The sequence below is a fragment of the Trichoplusia ni genome, chromosome 13 (genome assembly GCF_003590095.1).
Source record: "Trichoplusia ni isolate ovarian cell line Hi5 chromosome 13, tn1, whole genome shotgun sequence".
NCBI classification, from domain to species: Eukaryota; Metazoa; Arthropoda; class Insecta; order Lepidoptera; family Noctuidae; genus Trichoplusia; species Trichoplusia ni.
In genome coordinates, this window is record NC_039490.1 from 6,985,289 (window position 1) to 7,002,401 (window position 17,113).

Below are 17,113 nucleotides of genomic sequence, written 5' to 3' on the forward strand. Positions count from 1 at the left end.
ATAACAAAATGTCAGGATGAACTATTTAGAGTCGCTAATGACTGTAAAAACGACAACTTGAAGACTTTACTTTATTGAAACTATTGAAAGGTTACTTTCAAATAGTTATCCTACTACTATTATAAAGGCGAAAGTTTGTAAGTATGGATGTATGGATGTTTGTTACTCTTTCACGTAAAAACTACTGAATGGATTTGAATGAAACTTTACCACAATATAGCTTATACATCAGAATAACACATAGGCTACAATTTTTGAAGTTTCTAATGTGAGGTCGTAAAAAAACTCATTTTTTGCGCTTACATTGCTAGACTAGACGGGACGAACCTGAAGTCCACGCGAACGAAGTCGACGAGCCTTTATACTTAACTAGCTTTTGTCCGCAAAGCTAGTTAAGTATAAAGGCTCGTTACTACACTAAAGAAGCAAAATTAAAAAAAAAGGTTTAAATATTTTTGTCAGTCACGCGATTCTCTGCCCTTTAATTAAGTTACTGCGATTCTAATATTCCATCTAACTCAATACAACAATATTATAAATTCAAGGTTACAAAACATGTATTATTTGATTAGACACGCAAAATACGTCTCAGAATAATGCGCAAATGTTCTTTCGTCACACGTTTGTGACATATGACGAAATCAATCACAAATCTGATTCCAGACTGAACGGCTGTGTCATCAGAATTCTGATTATGCAATTTTAGTGTCTATTTCCATGCTGTCACATTTGATATTCGTGTAACAGCCATGTTTGTTCCTGTTTCGTAAAACACATCCATATCTTCTTATCAAAGTTCGTTGATATTTAACATAGCTTAGTGATAAACTAGTTAATAAGGGACACTGCAAGTTAAATTTTTACATTCGTAAATATACAACTACCAAAAACTACTACTATTATACAACACACACTATTAACAACTACTATAAAAAATATACACTTACCAAATAAAGATTTTTAGTTCGATGTTTAAATCTTTGGCAATTAGAGCGCGGGCTAAAGCGCGGGAAACCACTTACTCCTTTTAGACTGGCATGTAATATAGCGCAAAGCGTTATTTAGACGAAACGAGAATTAACGTACAAGTTGGTATTCATTGCGGGGTCCTAAACTAGGGTATCCTAACAGAGTGGACGCCGACGGCAATGTACAACAATATAAAACGTTTGTCGGACTGTCTAAATAAGCTTTTAACCTGACCGAAATTCGGGACGACCGCGACGGATCCACAAAGATTATGTTACACTAGATAGTACAAGTGTACACAAGAACAGGTGGCACTCTCTTATCGTACAACGGGTACTACACTGAATGGGTACATATTTATGAATATTCGTGTGTATCTTTAAAAAAAAATACATCTATTAAAAGCGTCAGCGGTATTTCCTATGAAAATATAGTTTTATTCTATAATCTGTGACCATATTACGATAACAGGAAGAATGAAAAACCAGTCTGGACCTGGTTTTGAAATTCCCTATGAGTATAAAATAAAATACTTAACTGAAACCGCTTTTAAAATTACAATGATCCGTGTTTTACCCGCTTCGCTGACGCAGCAACAGATTAGCTTAGACATCGGTCAATCGATACGTTATAGTTTTAAGTTACATGCATCACATTATCAGTAGCAGAGTGACGAAATTATAACCAATGTGCACTCAGTATTGAGGACTAGCGCGCCGCGTTCGCGCGTCTTTTACGCGAGTATAATCTGTTTCTTGAGTTAAAAAAAAAGTTATTTTTAAAATGGCGTGTCCAATGAGGTTAGTTTGGTTTTTGTTTTTTTTTTCTTGTCGTTTGTGTTTGTGTCAAGTTTTTTTTTTTTAATTTGGAGGAGGTTTAGCATTTTTATTTTAAATCAGAAGATAATTAAACGTTTAGTTCCAGTACCGTTAAATGTTATTATTAAACTGTTATCTGAAATGACTTTTAAAAAATTGATTTACTAAATAGCTTCCGATCTTGAAGGTCGCTAAAAGTTATCTCTGAAGGTTCGCAGTTCAAAGCTTTGTGGATCGGATGTAACCAAAACAGGAACTACCCCATTTTGATTGCAATTTAAAATTATTTTTACAATACATTAAAATACACATGGTTGACATAATTATCGACAAATTATTATAATTTATCGTACGCGACATTAAGAAAGTAAATTCAATCATCTTGACTTTAACGAAGTCGGTGCTTAACTTGCTTGCTGCAGGCTAGTATCAATGAGTTAGTTATAAAACAATTTATTTTTTCCAATATTGTGTGACATAAATTGCTAAATATATTATGTTGTAAATATTACACAGTATTTTGGTGTTCGGCACATGTATTATGAACCCATCATAGTTCTAGTTATACGCATGAATATTACATTTCTGTATATGAATTAAACATCAAAAGGCTTTATTTTCGCATAAAATTTATTCAAGAAATAAATAGATTTAATCTTAGATGACTAGATGTTTCTTTTCCAGTCTGTGAGTTCTACAATTAAAATTTGAATTTCAAAATACGATCTGCCGTTAAAAAGTGGCCCGATTGTTAACCATAGGGTTGCGTTTTTTTCATTGAATTGAAGGGAAAGGGTAACCTGCCCTTTTAGTTTAAAGGTTACATAAAATTGTTGTTTAATGATAATGAATACAAAAGCTTGCTACCGCTGCGGGTTAAGCAAAAAATAATTAGTACATACTATAAGTTAATAACGCATTACTTAACTCAGTAAATGAGTAATGGTTATTGCTGTTAAATAGATAGGCAAAACAAATTAAATCGCAATCAGTTGAGCCATAAAATAAGAGAAAATTATCACGTAAGCTTTGGAAATAATTATGAGAGATAGGTAATTATTTCTTTCGTAATTAAGAACCAAAACGGGACCAAAGAGTTTCACTAAAAAAGATGTTTACGCGAAAAATACTTTATAGCTTACCCCTAGTTCCATGATATTAACGTTTGCTGATTATAAAACCGATTCGTTCCATCACATTTAATACGCATTCTTGTATATTTCTTTATTCACATTTCGGATATCGAACCATACTTTACCGCTTCATCAAATAAATAAAAAACTTTACAAAAAAAAATTGAGGACAAGTCTTGACCAGATGATATTATAATATGGCAAGCATGTTCAAGAATTGAGTGATTACTTTTACAATACTTGCGAAAGTAGCTTGCGCCTTATCTCCAGCAAAGAAAAAATAGACATGATCTGATAGTTCATATTTTGAGCATTCTCAATAATGACTGACGTTACTACACTGTTCTACAGCACACCAAAGGCCTCTTTTCCATATTTAAATTTTTCGGTCCGTGTGCCTACCTCAACTTTTTTTACTTTTAAGAAGTTTTTTATTGCTTCGTTCATTTCAAGTTTGCCATTTAACTTGAAATTATTGAAGCAATAAATAATCTAATAAAACATTTTAGTATTACGATAGCACAGTAGAGTTAATATACTACTGTGACGATAGGCACATAATAAAGGCATAATTTTCAAATAACGACAAGCACCAATATTATTATGCAAAATTAATTATTGATTAAAAAATAATATTAAAAACGTGACTAATCAGGTTCTTGGCACTAATTAATTATTAAGCTATTTATATTCATAAAATTAATATCAATATTTATATAATGTTTTTCAAAATACCGTGTTTCTTTTCGATATCATATATATAATAATCCATAATTAATATGATGCTAAATATTTATAAGCAGTCCTGTTGCCTATGTAACTTGGTCATTAGGTTATTAAGGCGAAACTTATCTTTTTGAACCAGCATAACTTGGCCCCTGCCCTAAATACTACACAGTAAAATTGTTAGCAATTTGAGGCCCTAATCTTGCTTGAGGTGTCTTTGAAGGTTTCTAAAAAAAGTGTTTAATATCGCTCGTCGCCAGCGCCCAATTCAGCTATTTGATTAAATTTCAACTCAATAATTAGAAATATATTGACCGTGAATGTTCAGTCGCTTACTGAATTTCCAATTAATTTGTTGGAAAAATGTTTAGGAGAATACGAATAGTGTAATTTTAATCCTATTTCCATTAATTCATCGGCCATTGTTAATAGCGGGATTGGGGCCCTTGCTCATATAGACTCGTTAAATGGTTATAGTTGTGGAATTTCACGGGATAGCACAAAACAAGACGTTGAGATCTCGCTTCTAAAACCGCAAAAACACTACTTTATTACGTGCAGCATGTGCAATATTTGTTTAATGCATTATTAATTTGTCCCATTAAATGTCATGTTCATCATTTTCATAGCCACATCCTTCACCCTACGAAATTAAATGCACTACGGGCTAAAACCATCGATGTCTGTCTTTGGTTGGTGCCATTGATATAGTAAAATAACATATTGATCAATGGTTGGTACCAAAGAATTGTCGAGAATATTCTATCAAAATTATTTGAGTGGTCTCGTTAAAGAAACAGGCCGAGATACTTTCGTAATTATCTAATCATAACATTATTGAATCATTGAATATGTCATAAAAAAGCATTAAAAACATGGGTTTGATTTAATATTATAATTCGATTTCTGGAGTTACAGCATCGCCTTTTAAAATTAGAATGCTGATATTGAGAAAGCAAGATGGCAAACTTCAGCACGTTAAAGCTTTGGATTGCTTCCACAATTGCATTTCTTACTGGACCACTGTATACCGGTTTCGAAAATAACATCCATACATCAAACCGAGACAAGTTCGACTTGTTATAATTTTTGGTAATCACTAAACAAGTTATTCTCGTTCACTGACCACGCTAATTATTGTCAAACACTCGTGCTTGACGCTGTAATGGACGAAATTTCAAAATATTACGAAATGTTTTTAGATGTGGTCAGTGCACTAGAAAGCAGGCTGTAAGTTGAGTTGTTATTATAGATGTTTGGGCTAATAGAAATAGACACAAAAAAGAGTAAGTAAAGATAGACCTTCTCTTTTTGTAGTTTACTCCATTTCTCTAGCTAGAGATATAAAGAGGAGCAGAGCTACTGACAGTTGCAAAAAAACAAAATCCATTTACATTCCAAAGGATTCTTTAACATACAAGCACCCTGTACCCTTCAATTCGTCTGCAATTCCTTCATATCGATATTGTCGTCAACTTTTTTAAAAATATCCGTCAACTATCAAGTTTAAACAGTCTAGGTTATTCTGTAAGCTGCGAAATTAACGCAAGAGCGACATCATTGCTTCAAATGTCATTTTCATTAACATTTTTGACTTCGATGTTGTAGAATCCCGCAAAACTTATACGTGGAGCGCGAACTTTACTAGTTCAAGATCCTATTCCTAACTAGAGCATTTCTCTTCAGATCTGTGATGGACGACAGCATGGCGCAAGAAGGCGACTGCCTTGGCAACGAAGCGGGGATGCTGTACGGAGAGTACCTGATGCTGGACAAGCTTCTGTCAGCGCAGAGGATGCTGAGTGCCCAGTCCTCCAAACCAGTTCACGATGAGCATCTGTTTATAGTCACACATCAGGGTAAGTACAAGTTAACCATTACCCTGTCTCATGATTCAGATAAGAATATTGCTATTGTATCTCTTGGTCGGGTAGCGAATTGTTGGAAAATTTGCGTGGTAAAATGAAAAATACTACCGAGATTGCTTGGTAATACTCAAAATACTTTAATCGCTAACCGTTTTCTAAGTATGTGACCGACAGACTGAAAGACCCCGAACTACGCCATCTGACAGCCGTCTCAGCAGGTGTTTCAATAATCCCACTGACCAATTTTTTACTATACAGAACTTCTACGCTATACATGTACCTAAATAATTCTTGTGTCGCGGGTCCTTCATAAACATTCAAGTCTTATGCACAAAGACACCTAGACTCAGATCAAGCATCTTGACTTGGCAAACATACGGAACACAGCTTTTAAGCATGCTTTGATCAGGATTCAGAATTTAGGTTGCAACTGAAAATCTTAGCCATGTACGTTTCGACACGAAATATCATTAACGATTCCAGAAATTTCAACGGGCGAGAGGATAGAACATAATTCTTCTGTACCTCAGTCATGAACGACCTACTTATGTGCCACTAACTATTAATTAAATAGTATGTCATGATACCGTACATGGTATCATGACGTATCACATATCAAGACATATTCTTCTGAAGCACAACAAGTTCTCAATAGAGGTAGTCAATAAAATCGCTATACTCAATCATTTACCTTAATGTCGTATAGTGTTGTAAATAAATAAAGATTTGCGTCATCTATTATTTATTGTTATGTAGCTGTTTATCAAATAACACACCTCATTGTATTTACATTTTTTTCGCACCTGTTTTCTTCTACTTGTACATGATTAACTTTTTGCTGTGATATTTTTTGTTGTTGTAGGATGGTTTTAATATATTTTTTTTGTTTTTGCTTAACTATCTTGTATGGTTTCTTAACAATTTTTTGGATACGTTTTTGGATACTTCTAAGACTTTCATCGGTCGTAACCTCTTCCATTTTTACTGGTTCTAACAGAGGTTTAACCTACATTGCTTACCTAAAAACAACAAATCTAGAAGCTTGCTTGAGTTGGAGGTAGTTAAAAAATAAGAAGTAGAAATTATTTCCTACTTCTCCTTAAATTTACTATTTCTGATTAATTTAATTGCGGCTTCCAAGTCAGTCAATTGTTTCCCTGGGAAACACCGATTATAAGTGGTATAAGAATTGTAAATAGTAGAATTGGGGCCCTGGGCTGTTTTCCTTGCTTATCATTGTTGGTCCTAGTTTACAGGAGATGAAATGATAGGCATGCCTTGCATGCTTGCCCCAAAAATAAACCTAGCGTCACTTCACAATATTCTTTGCACACTAGGAATGGCTTCTATCTGGTAGTACCAGTCTCCAATAATCCACAAGTTTAGACCGTATAAGTAGTAGGCATGAAAGAAGAAACAGAAGCGATTTCAGCAGAAATAAAATATAGATCACGTTCATAATAATGTACATACTCTTCTTCTTATTTTCATACAAAAGGACGTCTGAAAGGAAAGTAATTTACAATAAGATCTCTCATTTAAGTAAATTAAATAGTCGATTGTAAGAAGTGCTATATCAAGACAATACGACTCCATTTATATTGATAAATGAGAATAATTTATTACTGACGTCAAACACAAGAATGAATGAATCATCGTTAAATAATAATAATTAAACAAATAATTTGACACGTCCGCTGATGTCACAACATACATATTGTGTGAAAATGGATCCCGTTGTCTCACCACCGCCAAATAAGTTCCCGTAAAATTGTAAAAAACTTAAATTCGACATAAAAATAACTATTTTTTTTCCGCATCAGATATTATAATTACTCCTGACCACTAAATAACTCTAAGTCACTCAAACATCCCCCTTATTACCACTATTAGAAAAAACTTTTATTTCTGCTCTTTCACTCATCATTATCATCAGCCTATATTCCCCAATTGCACGCCATCAAGATCTATCTTCGGCTGTTGGCATCCAGCTTGTAAGAACTTACAATTTCTAATTTCAGCATACGAGCTATGGTTCAAGCAGATCATCTTCGAGGTGGACTCCGTGCGATCCTTGTTGGATGTCGAGGGTTTAGACGAGAGTCACACCATGGAAATCCTCAAGAGACTCAACAGAATCGTCCTCATTTTAAAGGTACATATTGTCTTACTTAAGATATTTTAGTAAGTGAATAGCTGTATGGGTGTTCAAGTAGGTTTTAGTAGATTTACATAATCTGATACACAATAAATAGGTTACAAAAGGGACTTAAGACCATAATCCTATCCATTTCCACTGTTGGGGTCGACTTTTAGTCTAACCAGCTGCAGCTAAGAACCAGTGACTGCCAATCTGACATCCTCAACCTAGTTACCTGGGCAACATGATACCCATTAGTAAGACTGGTTGAATGTAACAGTGGCTTATGTTGTAGGTATGTATTTCCTCTATATTTCTAGGAACGAAGAAACTTAACGGAATATTAGTCTTTTCTCAATATTTGGGCTATTACTAAATCCATTTTACAAGCACGTTTCAACAAAAAGCGATTCACCGCATAAAAATTTAGATCAGAAAATCGAGGGCAAAAAAATTATGAACATACAATTCTGTGGCTCCCGTCTTGAAACAAATTCTCATCCATCTATAACTACATACGTAAGACAAGCACCGTCACATTAAATGTTTATGTTTCTGTATCGTTACGCATAACAGATAGTACGGAACCCTGACATCTGACCCTTATACACAACGACACGTATTTTTTTATCATCGAACTGGCTTCGGCTGGCCTGAGCCGTCGGAGGCGAGTTAAATGCGTGCTTTAAAAAATGGACTGTGTATCTGAAGTAGGTACAGACTATGTAAAAAGGCAGTTTAATATGCCATGAATTAAAAAAAAAAATTTCAACTAACTGTACTGCGGGTACAGTTAGTTGAGCTAATTTTACAAATGGATTTTTGTATGTTATTTAAAGTGACAAAAAGTTCATTAGTTTATTCTGATTTTTAATATACCTCTAATTTTTTATTTTATTTTATTTTTTATTTTATTTGGGAAACAAACAGATGTAATATAGTTAATAAAATACATACAAAATAAACAGTACTCAATCCAGAACAGTTTCCACACTAAATTAAAACATTTGCGCCAAATGCGAAACTGAATAAAATTTAAAAAGAATTGCAAACAAATATAAACAATTTAGATAAAAAAAAATAGAAGTTACCTTACATCTACGTATCGAGAAACAATATTAATTACTAGAAGCATGAACCAGACAGTCGTGAACAGATTTTTTAAATTTTCTGAAACAAAAGCAGCCCAAGTTACTCTTTTAAATCGCTATATCAGCTACCTACCTAGTCTCGTCAATTTTTTTTGTAGAAAACTGTTGACATTGAAGCTTTTATTTAGATTTAAGCCAAATAGGGATGATGACTGGGTATAAAAATAAATAATCTCATTAGTCCCTCAGTTAGATACTTGAAAAGTATGAGACACGTATTTTTTCCTTTTCCAGAAAAACTGGAATTGACAAAGATTAACTGCTTTAAAGTTTAGGAGAGGGGGCTTGTGACGTAACGATATGGTAAAATTTATACTCAATCGTTACGTCACGCGTAAGTTTCATTCACTGTAATTTGGTCAATTTATGTTTGCGGGACGAATGAAAAAATACGTATCCATTATTAGACAAAAAACTACAAGACGGAAACTGCAAAAAAAAATTGTCATCATCCCTATTCTGAGATGATTTTAGCTTTGAACAATGTCTTTGCATCTACTGCGGAGGACCGGTGGTGGTGATGTCGAGGTACCTATAATATTTATTATTTGGAAGAAAATTTATTACAATAGGGTGTTACCTAAAATATCGTCTATGAAATTCTTCAAGTAAGCAAGAGCAAGCTTCTGAAAAAAACAAGCAATGATATCTAAGCTGAATCATGTGGGTTAGCTTTATCAGAACCCAGGTTTCGTCACAATATTTTTTTCGCAATATAAAAAACTTACACCATTATTCGAAAATTAACTTTACTCCAATTGACATACGAATTAAAATCATGTAACATATCCAAGTGTTATGAATTTGTTTACATAATTACATCACAGTTGTTGTGCAAATGAATATAATTGATAAACGCAATGTTTATACTTCATAGACAGATAGACAAACTAAAGCACGTGTTTATACATATTTTTGTTTTTGTAAGATTCATATTGAACTTGTTTTCGTGTGGAAAGAAGATCAAATGGATAGAAATATACAGGAATGGATTGGATAGGTCATAAATTGGATGTTGATTAAGAAGCAAACAAAAATTGAGATAACCTTGACCCAATTTCTTGGCGTTCTGGGTAGTACTACAAAAAGGAGAAAATTTTAAAATAGGCAATCTTAATCTTGGTGTCTTTAATACAAACGCATTTGGTTCATTTCAATGAGAGAGAGAGAGATTTTTTTACATTTGTTTTTTTTCGCTTACTCTTTTCAACAGAGTTTTGAGACAAAAAAAGACAAGATTTATTAAATTAAAAAAAAAACAGTGTCTTTCAAATCACGCTGAGACATAAGTGCAGATAGAATTTGACTTTACGGATAACAGAGCACCAATGTGACTTTATAATGTTATATTGACGAATGATAAAAGAAAACATTGTGAGGAAACCTTGATTGCAATTATTCGAATCTGAAATTACCAGAGCACAGTGAGCTAGCATGGTGATCAATGCTCAAAAACTTCCCTATACGGGAACAATCCTATGTCTAACAGTGGTATAAGCTGGCATTATTATTATTAGTCTTAAACATCCCATAATATTAATCCTTAATTCTAATTCTTACACAAGTTTCCTACCAACTGGCAATAATACAGTGGTATTGCCATTGCAGTAATGTATAATCGTGGCCCACTTTACCGGAACCCCCTCATATTGCAACCTGTGGTTGTCGGTCAGGTCCTAAGGTATCACGTATCACCAGCCTGCCTAGAATTTCACTTTTACCTTGATTACACCATTCTTTATGATCCGAAACCTCGTGATCTACTTATGGGACCAGGCACGTGTGCACATGTGCTCACTTTAGTTGTCGTACCGGTTGAATTTTTGCAACTCAATTTTGAGGCACTTCCCCATAAGCTAGCAGGCGAAATTTTCAGGGTAGCTTAAAACTCGATGACAATACAATTTACAACTATAAAATTCATTTTATCCTTTACTAAATGTGTTGGGTATGCATTGTTTTTTTTTTCTATTTCTTTTACTACTATTACCGCACGTCCGACTAGAACTTGCCCATTTGAATTTGTGATTTTTTTGAAGTTTATTCCTGATCACGGAAGGTTTAATATGATCGGGGTCAAACTTGAGCAAATAATTTTGGCATTTTTGAAACAAAAAACAATACTAGAAATCCGCAAAGATAAGTCAGTAATTTAATACAATTATCCGTATTGCCGATACTTTGGCATGACAACACCACTTACTTCAACTATTATTTATTTTAGGTAATTATCATAATAATTATAAATCCGCTGCAGGGAAGATATAATATTAATCATAATTATAAATACCGTTAGAGATTGGCATGAGTTGGCTTTAGAACTATTAATTAAATGTTTCCCATATCTGCAAAAATTTCCTCTACCGACAACGATTATGGAGTCATAGGTAATTATTTTAAATTTCCTAGTATTATCAGCAGGAAAATAAACAGCCTCTCTTAAACAAACAAAGCAGAATTTTGCGGTAGATAAATTATTCTCTGGGTAACTAGGTCAGAAATCACAATATGAGAATGACAGGTAATACGTTATTGATTTGTGGACCTCTGCAATATTATAGAAAGAAGGTAAACTCGAAGCGAGAAGAAAGCAAGGAAGACCAAGTATTCAGTGAGAGAGATGAGATGAAAAATTCAGTGCAGGTCAGAATACTAAATGGAAATAGAAGCGCTGGCCTTGTATAAAGAAAATGGTCGTTACTACATAAAAGGGGTTTTGGTAATGTCCTCATTGACATTCAACTCTTTTGAGGGAGGAAGCTTGTAGTCTCAGACTCTTACTGACTAAACCTGAAAGTAAAACTGCTCGATATTTTGCGGTTTCGATCCGGATGCGATTCTGCTGTTTACTATAATCAATGAATGAATGGAAATTAGATCTAATCGGCACAGACGTTTCAAATTTAATCTTATTACCATTAATTCATCGGCCATTGTAAATAGCAGAATCGGGGCTCAGATACACGTTCTAGACCATTCTTGTATAAGGCTTTCTGAGCAGGCAAATATCTATAATCTAACACAGATCTGTTCCTTCACTTACAGTTGCTGGTGGATCAGGTGATGATCCTGGAGACTATGACTCCCCTAGACTTCATGGACTTCAGGAACTATCTGCGGCCGGCGTCTGGCTTCCAGAGTCTACAGTTCCGTCTTCTAGAAAACAAGGTGAGCTAACATTTTGATGCGAAAACTAGCTTCTGCTGCGGGCTTATGAAGATTTAACTTTTTTGGAATCGATTCGAAAGATTTTTTTATCGGATTAATCGTTTAAAGTTCACGCATATTCATTTCTACTCTGCTCATAATCATAGCGTGATGGTACTTAGGTATGGTGTACAATAAATAGTATTCTATCTATCTATCTATATCCTATGTAAATAGGCTATCTAACAATAAAATATTTTTCCAAATCGGACCAGTGCTCCCCGAGATTAGCGCGTGCCAATCAACAAACTTACTATTGTTTAGGATTCATATGGTAAAGGGGGGTAATAAAATGGAAGAGAAATAGCACTGATGTAGAGATATGCTGATAAAGTAGGAAGAACATGTAGTAAAATTTCTGTTTGATGGTAGGTATCAGGTAAAAATACGTACGACGATACCGGTATTAGCAAAAAATCGAATTAGATGTAATCAAAAAATAACATGTAATGTTTTTTTTGGTTTCTAAATAAAGTAAAGATACGAATAAACAAAATGTTATCCAATTTCAATTCTATGCATTTGAAATTTCCATTTGACGCTAAAGTTTTTACATATAATGCAACTTGACCTGAGTTCAGACCGTGTTAAAATAAGTGTGTATGAGAAAAAAACTCTAGCATTTAATTTCAACAACAAAACACAAGGCGTATTCGATTCTTCACCAATAAATTAAATTCCCATTGGAGCTTTAAACAAGTCCAATAGTTTTTGTCCGAACAGAATTGATTTGCATTGATTTGTCATTGGTATAATTTTCCTAACGACAGTTTATATTCCAGTTTAGACCAGCTGTGACCGGTTGATACTAGTTAAATAATAAACTAGTCATATTGTAACTATAAATATTAATTAAATGATTTATCACTTATCCCTATTAGATCTAGTAGGTCAAAACAACAGGAAGGAAATATAAATTTTAAAACGATGATTTATAAATAATTATTTGATTATTCAATAGTCGATAGTAAATTATTAGTATTCTTATATATTCATATAGTATTCTTAATAAAATCCTACAATTTATAATTGAAAGTAATATAATAATTAATCGTCGTAAGTTTTGTGATAAAACTTGCATGCTTCAATACTTTCCTTCATCATTATCCTAGCATTATCCCAGTTAAGTTGGGGTCGGCTTCCTGTCTAGCATAATGCAGCTAAGTACAAGTGTGTTACAAGGAGCGACTGCAAATCTGACCTCCTCAATCCTTGGCAAAACGATACCCATTAAGTAGTAAGACTGGTTGTCAGTCTTACTAGCTTCTAACTATGCATTACTACTGTCAAAGATGGATAAAAATAGCCGGGACCCACAATGTAACGTGCCTTCCGAAACACGGAAGTGTTTTGTTTAATGAATGTGTATTCATGAATTATTTTCCGGTTCCAGTTAGGTCTGAAGCAAGCCCTGCGCGTCAAATACAACCAGAACTATCAGACTGTGTTCGGTGATGACCCTGAAGCCATGGCGAATTTACAGAAGTAAGTTCATCATAATCCTCAATTTATTACTAAGATAGGTACTTTGATGAACCTTTATCCGGTTTGATGGTCTAGTCAAGTCTAGTGGTAAGTGGCCCTGACTTCTATGCAGCAGGTCCGGGTTTCGATTCCACCCAGAATAAAAGTTGGTGTAATGAATGAGCGTGAGAAATTGTTCTGAGTCTGGGTGTAATTTATCTAAAACAAGTGTGTATTATTGTTCAGTTCGACGCCAATCCGATCGCAGAAGCTTTTTAACAGTCAAACATTTACTTTTAAACTATCAGGGGAGGTCTTTAAAAAGGAACGGAACAGGATCTTAAAAGAAAAAAGAAAGTTGTTCTCAATTCGTCTATATTTTGTTTTTTATTTCGTTTGTTACTTCAGAACTTTAGACTGGATGTTTTTAAATAACTCCCGCATTAAGTATCCTTATGTTGTGTGGAGTTTTACAACAAAATATTCCCATGCACCCAGTTTGGCTCACCAGTTTTTTTATTTGATGTATATAGGTTGTATGTTTTTGTTGTTAAAACAATATTATTATAGATCTGAGCAAGAGCCAGCTCTGCTCGCGCTGATTGAACGCTGGTTGGAGCGCACGCCAGGACTACAGACACACGGTTTCAACTTCTGGGGAAAGTTCCAGGCTGCCGTCAACAAACTTATTAAAGATGATATCGAGGCTGCCATGGTAAGTAATCCAAGCTAATGATTACAGATATCACGATGTGTAGATATGGCGGTAAAAGCCATGGCGTAAAAGGCTTGGGGTAATGGTTACACACTGGCAAGTTCAGCTCTTGCCCGAGATGGAAGAAGAGTTAAAAGGCTTTTACGGAGTAGAAATGGCTAGGAGAAGAAAAAGTACCAGTATAGTCTAAAAGAAGAGAAAGAGAATACATGCGTGAGCTAAAAACACAAAACTGCGTCAGAAATTAAACTGCTTTTGTCAAGTACAATTACCATATATTATATTAATAACTATTTAATATGATCGTAGAAAAATCCCTCACCCATATGTTGGTATTCCTCAGCGCGAGCCGAACGAGTCAGTCCGGCGTCACCGGCTGCAGGACGCGGAGAACCGGCGCGAGATCTACCGCTCCATCTTCGACCCCGCCGTGCACGACGCGCTGCGCTCTCGGGGAGAGAGGAGGTCACTACTCACTCACATAATTATTAAATCACTAAAACCTGTTGTTTTTCACTTAATTCTTGTGTCACTGGACATTTCACAAACATTCAAACTCAGAACAAACATTCGTTGATGACACAAATGCTAGCCCTACACGGGGATCGAAAACGCGACATGTCGCAGTCTCTGAATTGTCTGCTTCCATCATCATCCCTGTCCTCCCAATGCTGGGCATAAGCCCATATCACGGGACTCCCTTTTACGGCCCTGATCCAATATCAAACTAATAAAAATCATAGAACTTACGCAATCATACTCTCATGCCTATGATTGAGTTTACCATATTTACCTATACTTAGTTGGTTCTTCTAGTCATAGGTACTAGTGTACTATAAAATGTAATTGTGTGTATTACGCTGGCAACCCTTATCTTTCTTCTTAACTCATCTCGGCCATTTTTTAGTACATTAGCATATTCAATTTTCATCTCCTAAATACGATAGCAATTTCTAAGACAGTCAATCGTCCTCCTAAGCTTGGTGGAGCTGTAAGACTCACCGAAATTGTGTGGTTTTCGTTTGTTATTATTATTGATCCTGCTTAAAAGGAGTAACAATATGTGTGCTGTCCTATCAAATAAGGTCTAGTAAATATTAGACTTCTTTTCCAATCTAATGTCACTTTATTACGACTTCTTTTTTTTCAGACCCAAAATGTTTCTGTTTCTAATATTCCCCGTTGTTTCCCAGGTTGTCCCACAAGGCCCTGCAAGGCGCCATCATGATCACGTTCTACCGCGACGAGCCTCGCTTCTCGCAGCCACACCAGCTGCTCACACTGCTTATGGACATGGACAGCCTCATCACCAAGTGGCGATGTGAGTATCGTGAATAAGGGAAAATTGAACCTTAATCTTTATGTAATAAGTAAATATTTTTTTATTGGGTAAGAGGAGTTCCATTGTTATGAACCAAGCCACTTTTAAATTGACTTATCGGAGTATACAAAGCTTCCATTCAGTAATAGTGAAAACCTCCTCCGAAATAGAAAGGGAAAGTATTGAACACTTATAACTACCTTAGTTATATGGACTTTCAAAGAGTCAGCGATTCAGGCCTAGAGTTTGTTTCGAAGTTTCTTTTTAGGGTAGTCATATAAGAGTTAAAAAAATGAAGGTGTTATAAGTTTGACTGTGTAGTCATAGCTCGTGAACAAATCGAGCCATTTGTAGTAATTGTGGCTCAAATCATTTAAGCCGTTTAAAAGTCGTGATGTTGAAAAGTCTTTATTGTCAAGTTATTTTCAATATTTGTATAACTTTGAAATGTTGTTGGGGTAAAAGTTTTTAAATGTTATAAAACTTTATCTTCTGTTTGAATATGTTTGTAGACAACCACGTGATCATGGTGCAGCGTATGATCGGCTCCATGCAGCTGGGCACGGGCGGCTCCTCCGGGTACCAGTACCTGCGCTCCACGCTCAGGTGATACATACATACCTACTCTTACGCAAGAATGACACTTAAATGACGTCTAAAAAGTTCATTTTTCCCCGCACTTTCTAAACAAAGAAAATTTTCCAAAACTGGACGGGGATTTGACAAGAAAAATGTTTAGTCCATCACACAGATTACCAGAATCATACGTCAAATTCATACGCTGTAGCTGTTGCTCTACTATGTGTAGAGCAATTTCGTAATATATGATGGAAATGTTTATCTCAAATAGTGCAAAAATACTGTACCTACATATATCTATATCAAATGTAACCTGTATACCTAAAACACTGAGACATACTTTCAATCAAAAATGTTAGTTTAATTAAAGCACTTTTATAGTAATAATTTCCTTCATAAATGAAAAAAGACTTCATAAATGATAATATTCCACAACATTCCAAAAGTGACTGTAGGTATAACAAGAAAATATGTACTTTCCAGTGACCGTTACAAAGTCTTCCTGGACCTATTCAACTTGTCCACTTTCTTGCTCCCACGCTCTCTAATCCCACCGCTGGACGAAGGTATGAAGAAAAGCTTGAACTTAACTTGGGGAGACTCCGTAAAGGAAAATGGCGAAAGCCACCAAAATGGCGAGAAATGTCAGAATGGACAAAATGGCGTCAACGGACTGGAATCATCGTTATAGGGAACGTTTTGATGTTTCAAAGTTTGATTTTTTTAAGTAATAGTTTGATAATTAATTAAAGATTTTTCGTTTATTTCAATAGGCTATACGAAAATATATAATTTGTGCCCATAGATTTAAGTTAGATAATGATTCTCCAGTGTTAATTAGTGAAATAGTTTTAAATAATATTAAAAATGCATGACTATCAATAAAGAAAATAATAATCAGCTGGTATTGATAATAATTATTGATATTGTCAATGTGTTAATTATTATTTTTTTCTAGAACACTAATCAAGCATTTAGTTTCCGAAAATAAACCGAAATTGAAAAATACTTGAATAATTTTA

The 17,113-nt window shown here is 34.6% G+C and overlaps 1 protein-coding gene across 2 annotated transcripts; it reads left to right on the plus strand.

Annotated features, from left to right (window-relative positions):
• Positions 1 to 1,592: 1,592 nt before the first annotated feature.
• LOC113499804 (tryptophan 2,3-dioxygenase) lies at positions 1,593 to 17,097 on the plus strand. Of its 2 annotated transcripts, none has more exons than XM_026880328.1 (10): positions 1,593 to 1,769; positions 5,333 to 5,505; positions 7,536 to 7,669; positions 11,851 to 11,973; positions 13,406 to 13,497; positions 14,047 to 14,191; positions 14,535 to 14,656; positions 15,385 to 15,512; positions 16,025 to 16,118; positions 16,575 to 17,097. In XM_026880328.1, exons 1-10 carry the CDS (start codon positions 1,753 to 1,755, stop codon positions 16,780 to 16,782), a joined length of 1,236 nt encoding a protein of 411 aa, XP_026736129.1. In that variant the 5' UTR covers positions 1,593 to 1,752; the 3' UTR covers positions 16,783 to 17,097. The 2 variants fall into 2 exon arrangements, with proteins under 2 accessions (XP_026736129.1, XP_026736130.1); XM_026880329.1 differs by lacking the exon at positions 1,593 to 1,769 and adding an exon at positions 2,030 to 2,209.
• The last annotated feature ends 16 nt before the right edge of the window (positions 17,098 to 17,113 follow it).

Coding starts and splice junctions, on each gene's coding strand:
- LOC113499804 (XM_026880328.1), top strand. Junction 15,513..16,024: donor CCTCATCACCAAGTGGCGAT/GTGAGTATCGTG, acceptor ATATGTTTGTAG/ACAACCACGTGATCATGGTG. Junction 16,119..16,574: donor TACCTGCGCTCCACGCTCAG/GTGATACATACA, acceptor TGTACTTTCCAG/TGACCGTTACAAAGTCTTCC.